General features: G+C 38.5%; 1 protein-coding gene across 1 annotated transcript; it reads left to right on the forward strand.

Annotated features, from left to right (window-relative positions):
* Positions 1–1649: 1649 nt before the first annotated feature.
* LOC128133385 (uncharacterized) lies at positions 1650–3938 on the forward strand. Its single transcript, XM_052770784.1, has 4 exons — positions 1650–2295; positions 2455–2885; positions 2976–3522; positions 3595–3938. The coding sequence occupies exons 1-4, from the start codon at positions 1650–1652 to the stop codon at positions 3936–3938; spliced, it is 1968 nt and encodes a 655-aa protein (XP_052626744.1).
* Positions 3939–11553: the final 7615 nt, after the last annotated feature.

An 11553-nucleotide genomic window follows, 5' to 3' on the forward strand; every position in this document is an offset into this window, starting at 1 on the left:
CTTACTCTACTCACACCGAGTTTAGAGTTATCTGTTTAGACCATCCTTTCTTCAATAAGCAGAGGTACATTCGCTTCTTATACCATCTCCATCATCTTTCTCCATTATATTTCGTTTCATCACTATAACCCCTAAGACTCTCAGTTTTAACCACTGAGGTTTATGGTTATACAAAATCTGTGTTCATGATCTTAGTCTCATGCTACTATGCAGTAAGTGAAACCCAAAATTCAACACCACTAATGAATTGATGGTGAATTCAAAAATTCAAGATCTTACTTGTTACCCAATGGAATCTCTTTTTCTTTTTGAGTGATCTTTATGAGATTGCCTTTAACCAAGGTTTTTCTAACCCTAAAAGATCCAGTTTTTTTTTTTTTGAGATTTCTTAAATTCTCTCGTCACTATAAAATTATTTCTCACCTACTTGTTCAACAGATCACAATGATCTCACAAGTACTTCATTCTCTTTTCGATCTTATGTTAAGCATCGAAATTATGAATTGAAGCGAAAGCCACCCCTTTAACCTTAAAAGATGCCTTTCAAAACTTCTTAACAAGTTTTTGATCGTTATTTCATGGGAAACCAAGCAAGCACTTCAATGTCTATCTTGACGTTGAAGGAAGTGATTTTTGCCCAAAATCAATTGGTTTATGTCTACAAACGACATCACAGATAATCCTAAATTATTTGTTTTATTTCTTTATCTTTTACACCCTTTGCACGAAATTTTTTAATTTTCCAAAACTCTAAGTTTTACACAGATTATCAAGGCACAAAAACTCAAGCGTCGTCAGGTGAAACGATAGGGATGAAAAGGTAGCTGACTCAGCAGAAATTCAAACGGTTTCGCGATTTGAAAAGGGTGATTTTATGAAAAGGCATGAAAAGGGGAAATGTTTTTCCCTCTCCTGCGTCATCTTCGGCATCTCAATTGTTCACACATCAATTCAGGCGCGATTTTAGAGATAATCCAAGATTTCAGCCGAATTCTTCTCTCTCTTCCTTGTATGTATAAAAGGAATTGGAACGGGGCTCTCTCAACCTTTATCACTTCCAAAAAGCTCTCCAAGAAACCCTCCTATTTTCTGCAACTGTTCATCATCGCTCTCAAGCTCCTACAATGCCAGAATCTTCATCTGTTCATGATACCTCAGTCCATCAACCCCTACTCACAATAAAACCCCAACAAAACCTAATCATCGATCTTACTCCCTTTGTTTATGAGTCGTACATGTTGTATATGGTTGAGTGTCTCAAATACTCTCCACTCGTCGATGCAATGACAAAGGTTGAAATTGTGCCAATGTCGTTCTTATCCCATGTCTACTCTACGGCGTTCTATGACAAGGCCAATGAACGTGTCCACTTTGAGCTTCACGATGAGAAAGTCTCCATCTCCAAGAGTCGATTATGTGCCCTAATCGGTCTCTCACAAGATCCATCTCTGGTAAACCCTGACTCCATTACCACTGGTCAACTGTTTACTATGTTTTATCAGATGGGGTATACTGAAACCCTAACTACCGTCACGAAGTTCAAGAAGTCATGCTTTCCTCCTCAATGGAATGGCCTATTCACTCTTTTATTCAAGGGTTTATCTGAGCGTAGTGTTGGTTCTGACGGTGCTAGCAAAGCCTTTATAACGATGTTGTATGGGATGTACAACGGTCTCAACCTTGACTATGGGTCTATAATTTGGCAGCAGCTAGTTCAAAGTCTACTCTCTTCGTCAAAGCACTCAGAAGTTTCATGTGGGCGTTTCTGGTCCATTATCACCAAATGGGCAATGGATCGCAATCGTGTCCCTATTATGGTGGATTCCTTGCTTTCCTCCATCGTCACCTTTCATACGACGAAGATCATCGTCACTGACCCCACAAAGTTTTCGTACATCGGCTCAATTCCAGAAACCATGCTCGGTTGTATCTCTACAGCCAGTAACATACTTCAGCAGTACAGGAAGCGTAAAGTTGTTGGTTCACGTGAACTTACGCCGACGATGCTTCGTTCAATTGAAGAAGCTGATAAACCAGCCAAAAGGGGCAAGAAAACTGAATCACATAAGGAGGGTCCTGTAACAAAACCATCCAAGGGGCAAACCCCCAAGAAGAGGAAAGGTAATAAAGCTTCTCCTTCTCCTCCTCAACCTAAAAAGCAGAAGAAGCCTGCTAGGAAACTTATTCTTCAATCCTCAAGCAGTTCGGATTCAGAATATGTTCCTCCTAGGCAGAAGAACACTCCATCTTCAGACTATGAGAATGAAAGTTCTGATGAAGAGGTTTCGGGTCGAGGCGACACTCCACCTCGCTCCCCTACTCCATAAATTCCGGTTCGTTCTTTGCCTCCTTCACCTCCACCTGCTACAATTCCTGCTTCTATCCCTCCTATCTCTCAACTAACCACTTCTCAACCCTTCACTTCAATACCTATTCCCACTCCTATTTTCACAGATACAACCTCTACCACCACTACAAAACCTACCTTCACTATTCCCAACCCTCCATTAACCGAACCTACTTTTACAACCAAACCTCCACCAACAACCGAACCTCCAACTACTTCTAAACCCTTATCACCCACACCTTCTACAGAAACAACACCAATTTTGGGCGCTGAGGACTTGGAGTTCGACTCTACATACTTCAGTCCTTATCGAGTCCAGAGTGAGGATGATGACGATGAGCCTATCACCAAACGTCATCTCCAAGCGGTAAATAACAAGCTAGATCAAATGCTTTCCTCCTCTTCCTCCGGGGCTTATTTAGATGCTACATTAAAGGCCCTATTCTCATCAGTTGTTGTAGAACATTCAGCCTCTTTAACTGCTGCAGCCAAGGCTATTGAAGCCTCCACTTCTCAGTGTCATCAGGCCTCTCGTGCTGTTGATGCCTCTACAAAGGAGTGCAAGGAAGCGACCGCAAAAGTCGATAAACTAGTTTCCCAGGCTCACATCTTTTTAGACTCTTTGCAGGTTGCTGCTGCAAAGAATGCTGCTACAGTTACTTCTTCTATAGAAACTCTTCAACAGACTCTTCAGTCTGAATGCTCGAAGGTTGAAGCAGCACGCCTTGCTCTTCAACAGGCGAATGAAGCGTTCCATGCTAATTTCAACGAACGCTTATCTCAACTTGAAGCGGACTTAGCTATGGAAAATGGTGTTATGGATGAGCTTGCCAGACACACAAATCAGCTTAAATTGCAAACTCACAAGCTGAAAACTGCTCATGCTGAGATTGATGACCTCAAGTCCGAGAGGGAGGTAATAAGGAGTTCTGGTGCAGACATTCACTCCATCCTTCTTCATCTAATTGAAGGTCATGATCCCCTTGTCACTATCACCACCCGAAGACATTTGGCAGAAAAGCTTCGACCGGCACTAGACGTCCTCAGTCGTATCGAGGGCGTTCCGGTGATTGGTGTCCAACCGCAAAAAGGGGGAGAGAAAGAGTTGAAGCAAGAAAAGCAAAAAACAAATCAACCTCCTCCTTCTACCTCCAAGCTAGCTACTAAACCGAAGGGTAATGAAGCTTCGGTCAGTAATAAGGAGAAGAAAAAGAAGAAAATTGGTGAATTTGATACCGACAATGAAGAAGATGATGTCTACATTGAAATTCCCAGGAAACCTGTCCCAAAGGTTGATTCTTCAGAAAAACGAACTGAAGAAATTTCTATGAAGGAGAAGGTTGAGCTAGAACAGAAACGAAAGGAGGCGAAGCTCCTTGAAAAGAAAAAGGCCATGTTCCCTGAATGGACTAAAGAATCGCTTCAGAGCTGTGCGATTGACGAGCCAACTGCTCTATGGCTCGAACCAATAATGGCATTCAGCCTTGACAACTCCAGGGATGCACAGTTCGATATGCCAATCACTAGAAAGGCATTCGTCTTCCATTGTTTCAACTCCACTGCTGCCATTCCATCTCCAGACCGAAGGTAGATATGGATCTGTTAGAGTTTTACTTGGAGTTTGCTCAACCTCAATACCAGACATGGAGTTTAAAGAAGATAACCACCGTCAGGGTGATGAAGCCCTATTCAGCAGGGAAATTCATTAATGTCAAGTTCAGAGTGACTAGAGGAACCGAAGGCTCTATTCACCACTTTTTCCCTTGCTGATCTACCGAACCTCAACCCCCATGACTGGATACTCCTCAACAACATCCTTTTGTCAAATCCTCAGGAGTATCAGCCAATTATTAATCATGTCAAGCGTATGCTTGTTTGCTACATTCATGAGGTAGTGAAGATGGACCAGGAAATTGCATCTGCCATACACAAGCGACCAATCATCAAACCGATGGGCAGAGCCGGCAATATTAATTCCATGATCAAGGGGAAGATTGATTCCAATTATCACACAGTAATGTTTCTCAGGGGCGAAGGTTAAAAGTGCATGTTCTCTCTTGTTGAAAAAGACCTTTTCTCGACGTCCTGTCTCGAGCATATATTGGAAATTATACAAAGGTGCGACCAGAACACTACAGTTGATAAAAAGTTGTTCGTCGACATGCTGAGGTGGTACATTCTATTCCGACAGATTCTTCTCGCCATTATTCCTAAACTGTTCAAAGTTATAAAGATGGTGAAACCTGCTTAGAAGAAATAATCTCTCACCTCATTTGACGTAAAGGGGGAGATTGTTTAGTCTAGAGGATTGCGTCATGGGCTCGGTCCATAGCCTAGTTTAGTTTCCGGTATTGGGCCTGTCCAGCCGTGCATTATTTTACATTAGGGTTTAGTATTTAAGTTGCATGCATGCAGGCTTAGAAGTTAGCACTTTGATTGTTTTTCGTATTAACTATTCTGTAAATCCTAGCTCGCCTCTACAAAGGAAGTTCTTCATCGAGCACTGCTGAGGCGTGACTCAGTTTTGAATCATAAGCTCATATTTGATTCTGATCTGTGTTTGTTCTTATTTGTTCTTAAACTGTTAGAAATCTTTTATCGCACTTGTGAAAGATTTAAACGATCTAAGAGTTTTTAACTCATCACTTTCAAACTTTTTGGAATAAGTTTGAGTGGTTTAAAGTTAGTGCTTCAAGAGATATCAGGAGAGTGGATACCCTAGGGTGTACTATGTAGCAAAACATGCCCAAAACTTCAAGATTTTTGAGTTTACGGTCCAAAATGGTATTAGGACCGTAAACCCAAAAGACTATATAAGTGTGACTTAGTTATTTTAATCACTTTTTCACAATTCCAAAGACTAAAGCCATTTCTCTCTCAAGTAGCATCCCGTTTTTCTTCAAGATCTTCAACTAGTAAGTTTTTCTAGCCTTAGTATGTTAAGATCAAGTGTTAAACTCCATGAAATCATCAAAAATACCTCAAGAACAAGGTGTTCACGGCCCAAGAATCTTCTTGGACCGTGAACACTAAAAATGGGGCTTAAATGTGCCCTTTGTCCCTTTAGACCTTTGAAACAAGCTTAAAAACAACCCTTAACATGTTTAAACCATAAGAGCCTCAAGAAAACACCCAAATATCACAAGGATAAGGTGTTTACGGTCCACGAATCTCCTTGGACCCTAAACCCTAATAAGGATGCTAAAAGTGTGCCAAAGTGCCTTAAAATCTTGCCAAACGGTAGAAGCAAACATGGAACCTTCCTTGGATGTGTTTAGCACATGAAAACCACAAAAATGTCCTATATACATGTGTTTACGGTTTGGGGATCTCCCAAAACCGTAAACACCTCTTAGACATGTTTTGATGCCCCAAACTCATTCCTTAAGCTTAGAAACTAGTCTAGACCTTTACCTAGAAGTGTTTAGGACTTGAAAACTTCATTTGACCATAAACCATTTGAGTTTACAACCGTAAACTCAAAGTCATATGGTCCAAAAACCGTAAACCCTATAAAAGGGTTGATATGTTTCCCTAATCACTTCCCAAGGCTAAAACTTGAAGTTAGGATGCTTCAAAAGGACTTCTAGGACTTCAAATCCCCATATGGTCAAAGTACCATGAGTTTACGAACGTAAACTCATGGGTTTACCACCGTAAACTCAAATGGAGTTGGTTCCAAAACCGTAAACACCATTTAGTGCCATTTCACTTCCCTTTGTTGAAGCACATGTGATTCCAACACCTAGCCAAGGTGTTTCCTAGTCCCGGAAGGTGTTATCTTTCATATAGTTGTTTATAAACACTATATTCATGTCAATATGTGTCCTTATATGTCATTTAGGACTTATTGTGTCTCGGGACTTCATTCGTGGAACTTCTCATCCGTACGCGCATACCCGTTTGAATCACCCACATCAGGTGAGTTCATACCCCGTAATGAATCTTTTAAACTATTTTAACTGTTTTAAGGGGGGGATACAAGTGATGGGTTTTAGTCATAAGAAAATCCTATGTGCTCACACAAACCCTAATGCTTGGATCTAGGTTTCTCTATTGTACATGCAATTTTTCCAAGACTATAAACCCTAGATCTAGCATATGATAATCAATATAACATATAATTAGGGTTTAGATCATACCTTGATTGTTATGTAGCAATAGCAATCTCAAATCCTCCTTGTAATGACTTTAGAAAGCTTAGAGTCACAAATGTCACTCCTCTAATGGTTCACAAACACCAAGAGCAAGAGGATGAAGAAGAGAAGAGAAGGAGGCTCTAAAAAACGTGTGGAAACCCTAAGGATCTTGTTCACCACGTTTTTGGGGCATAAGGGTTCTATATATAGTGAGGCTATTAGGGTTATCTAACAAGGAAACCATAATTTGGATGCTTAAGCCCTAAGCAACCCATGAACTCCTTTCCTTAAAGGCCTTGGACGATTTCTAATCGGTTTCCCCATAGAATTCGTCTACTCCTTAATATAAGGCAATCCATAGCCCAAATTGCAATTATCTTATAATTACAATTCCAGTCCCTTAAGTTTAATTAATCTCTTTTAGTCACAAAACTAATTATTAATTAATTCTTGACTAATATTAATTAAACAATATGATTTCTCCTTTAATATATTATTCTCATAATATATTAATAAATCATATTTAATCCTTTCTCTTCATAATTCATCCTATCAAGTTGCTTTGGTGAAGGCAACTCAAAAGGACCATGCACCATCGGGTCAAGTACATACCAAAATAGTTATGGACTTAGACACTAATCCAACAGTCTCCCACTTGGATAAGTCTAATAACTATTATGCGTATGACTTCAGATCCTGATCTGCAATCATAGCTTTCCAAAGCCGCCGTCAACTCTGATCCTATCAGATATGCGTGTCCTTTAGATAAGGGATCATATATTCCTCCATTCTAGATATCGTAAGACATGATTTCTAATCATTCTCTCTATACTATTTCTCGACTTCCGATTTATGACGACTGACTAATTGAACAAATCAAATTAGCCTTAGCCCGGCCGAGCATTTACGTTTTTCATCGCTAAATCATCGAGGGGCCCAAAGATATCGCTTTTATCCTACTTTGAATAAAAGGAACAGATAAACTTTGATTCAATGCTCGCTTGCACTCACTCACCGAATCACACACAACAATATGTTTTATAACACCAAGTTACTGGTGCATTTACATATTATCAATGTGCAACCGATTTGCAAGATACAACTCACACATCTCGGTTTCAAGAATATAAGATGTTATCGTCTCACCAATCACTCGTGATACAATTCATGGAGTGATCCAAGTGAGCGTGGGTTTAATCCAATGCTCAAATCATATTCATAAGCACTCATGAACGTTGCAGCAAACATTTGCTTATGTCTAATACTCTTTAGACAATCCACACACCAATTCACGACAGTCTTTATTCATACCTACTTCCAACATATGAACGACTGTGGCCCGTTCGAATAATTTGACTGTTCTCAACCAATTAAATTATTAAGGAAGTCAAAACATGCAAAGTGAAACACAAGGATAATACTAATCCCATATGGCCTCAAACCTTTGAGTAAAACACCTTTTATTTATCACCATATCGATTACTCATTATTTGTTATTTCGGGTATTCAACCTTTTACTTGAATTATTACTACACTTGTCCCATGCATCTAGCATGCACACAATGTTTATCTATGGTTCTTACTTTGTGAAATGGATCAAATGAACACATTTCCAATCATAATCATTTCACAACTCCCAAACCTTTTTCATAAATGAAAGAATATCAAATTCTTGCCATTTATAGAATATGTTAGATTCTAATATTTTTTGCAATGATCCTTTCGTAATGTCATAGCACAAAAGTCACAAAGACTATTGCCAACGATATTACAAAGTCCTCTGTCAGAGATTGATACAATACAATTCCTTAGAAATGATGTCTCTCACTCAAAGTACATTCCTTTGAACATCCTTTTGCATAAAATTTCTAATCTAGACATAGATTCTTAATATCTAACTCCCAATATGGAAACCTTTCCATATTTTCCATATGACAACTCATTCTCAATAGAATCGTATCTATTCATAATAATGTCAATATGGTCCATCCAATATCATGCTTCCAACTACTCACAAGCGACCAATCATCGGCGAACTATGGATTGTCCTTTGATAGTTATTTAATTACCTTAGTCAAAACCGATTCTTGTCCTTTTCCCTCAAACAACTTTCCTTTAGATAGCTCATATGTGTGTCTAAACAATTCAGACTAATTGCCAAATCTCACAATTCGAATCATGGAAAGGGATACCGTAACCATAATCGAATTCGAGAATAAAATTATTCATAATCACTATCTTTTTAAAATCTTTCTTAATGAAAGCATTTCCTCACAGTCATTTTCATGAAGGAGGGAATCTTATGACACTTAGATTTTAATGGTGTATGTGTTCCTATCCATGTGAATTTGTCAAAACTAAAGTTTACAACAAATTCAAAATCATATGGACCGAACTTTCTTAATCTTGACTTCTTGCCTTATGGTAACACAGCTGCCCACCATGTCTTTCAAGTAGTTAAGCAGCTCACCCTTTCCTATCAATGTACTTTCCATTGATCAAGGTCCTTACCTTTTATGCATTCAAATGAGAACTCATAGAAGTCACATACATAATTAACTTAATTGGAATGGCACAGAAACAAAATAGTGTCAACACGATAGGTTGTAAACCTCAACTCGTGTGCTAGTCATGATCGATAAGGTTTATTTTGATTTGTTCTTGAAACCTTTCAAGACCATTAAGACTCCCACTGACTCCTTGACATATAAAATTCTCTTGTCAATAAACATTTCTTGACAAACAAATATTCAAGAGTTAGTGTAGTTTTTATCAAAAGACTTCATAAATTGGTCCTAGTTGGTCTTTGTCTTATCCAAGACATCACAACTTTCCACATTTGATGAATGCTATAAACCTTCTTAATACTTTTCACTCAATGTCACAGTCTTAACTCTAAGACTTGTTTTGGAACGAAGTATGATTGACCTCTTGATTTAACCATTTCTTCAATTCTTGATTCCTCTTCTTAGACGTACAATTGTACTAAGACTCACTTAGAGGATCAATTGAGATATGGTTCTTAATCATTAAAACTTATCATAAAGCATAAAAGGTACTCTTCCTTCTTCTTAAAATGGAGAAACTTTTATCTTTCTGCCTACTTGATTCTTCCTATTCGTTCTGCTATTGATATAAACTTTTCAATCAATTCAGAATCACACTTAATCTTATAAGTATAATCATATTTACTAAAGCTTTAGTAAATCATGACGAATATCTTGTTACTCTTATGGTGGACTTGATCAACACGCAACTTTGTGTACTCGATCTCCTAGTCCTTCACTTGACACTTTGTCAATGAATTAGTCTAATTTCCAAATATGAAATTTCTCATTCATCGTGCAACCAAGTTGCATGATTCCAAGTTTTTGTCCAATTGAAACTTGGGCGATGAGAAACTTTCCCTATTCGGTAAATTTTCGACATTTCCACAAATAACATAATTAAGAATCAAATCCATTATTACTAATAATAGAAACATTCTAACATCAATTTTTCATACACGCCATTGCAAGGATAAATAAATAATATAAAAATCAAATTTATTTTATTGCGGAAAAATTTGTCCTTACAATGCAATTCATTGAAAAACTATGCTAATGCATCTTTCTTAGCAATCTAATTCTAACTCTAAGTAGCAGCTCGAGAATCAAATCTTCAAGTAATGTGATCGAAATCCATTCCTTCACGGTTAGATTCTGCTCACTTCTTCCCTTAAGCTTCCTCTCTTTTCTTCGATCCTACAAAACATCAATTGTAATCTTATAACATTATGTATTAAGAATCTAGAATAGGAGCTTAAAAGAGTTAGTCAATGGATTTTACCTAAAGCAGAGCCATACGTTTTGACTCTCCCATCTCTTAGATCTCTTAGGTAAATAGGGCAGCTTCGTCTCCAATGCCCCTTCTCTTGGCAATAAAAGCAAATTGACTCTTTTGGAACAGGACATGGAACTATTTCAGACATCGCCTTTCTCTTATGATCAAACTCTTCGATCATGGCATGTCTTTCGTTGCCATTGCCTACATCCATAGAGATCTGGAAGGTAGATTCACCAATCAACTTTACTTTTCTATTGCGCCAAACCATTGTTGATTCAACAGCAATAAGCATATAAGTGAGATCTATAAGGGTCACGTCGCAGTTCATCATATAGTATTCTCTTATGAACTTACTATACGAGTTAGGAAGTGACTGAAGAACCTAATCAACAGCCATCTCCTCACAGACAACGGATCCCAACATTCTTAATCTATCAATGTGTGACTTCATCCCTAGGACGTGTGCACACACCGACTTTCCCTCTTCATGTTTACTTGCCAAAAGGGCTTGAGTGAGCTTGAACTTTTCAATCCTTCGAACTTGTGGGTTAGGGAGAATAATTGGAGGAGGTGGACGAAGTGAAGCATGATTTCTGATTCCTCGATCGAATCGTGGAATATCATCTTCATGTGGAAAGCTTGTTCCACGGGATTTGAGAAGACCATAGTTGTCGTACTTTGACATCTACAAAATGGGAGAAAACGAATTCAAGTTAGTTGATTGATTGAGTCCTTAGTAAATCACCCAAATGAGATACTAAGTCTAGGACCCAACACAATATGCTACAACCTAGAAAAGGGATGCCGTAATCTAGTTGCAGAATATTTGAAGGTAAGTGAATGACGATTCACTAATTTCCACCATTAAAAACGAAAAAGAATTTAAGTTTTAAATCTATGAAAACTCCTAGATCCTTTGAGATTCATTGAACATTTCAATGGCATGTTTAAATCTCGATATGCCCCTCTAGTTTGTGACTGGGATGCCGAGGATCACAAAGCGGGTATGAATAACCATGCAAACTTACATGGTGCCCTCACATGTTACAGTCACCTATTCGATATGTCGGTAAACCACACACGCTCCACCGAACTATGACAAACATTGAGTCACCCTTTGCTACCTTTGCTTAGAACCATTTAGTGTGCCGGTTAACCACACACGCTCCACTAACGTCTTCGCAAGGGCACAAAGTGTAATTTCATGGAATTGCATCAATTCACTTTTGCCTAAGTAACTAA

The sequence above is a fragment of the Lactuca sativa genome, chromosome 4, assembly GCF_002870075.4.
Source record: "Lactuca sativa cultivar Salinas chromosome 4, Lsat_Salinas_v11, whole genome shotgun sequence".
NCBI classification, from domain to species: Eukaryota; Viridiplantae; Streptophyta; class Magnoliopsida; order Asterales; family Asteraceae; genus Lactuca; species Lactuca sativa.

Bases quoted from the DNA above. Each gene is read 5' to 3' on its own strand.
- LOC128133385 (XM_052770784.1), top strand. From the start codon at position 1,650: ATGTTGTATGGGATGTACAACGGTCTCAACCTTGACTATGGGTCTATA. The intron at 2,296-2,454 runs GCGACACTCCAC...CTATTTTCACAG, and splicing joins TGAAGAGGTTTCGGGTCGAG to ATACAACCTCTACCACCACT. The intron at 2,886-2,975 runs GTTGATGCCTCT...GACTCTTTGCAG, and splicing joins GTCATCAGGCCTCTCGTGCT to GTTGCTGCTGCAAAGAATGC.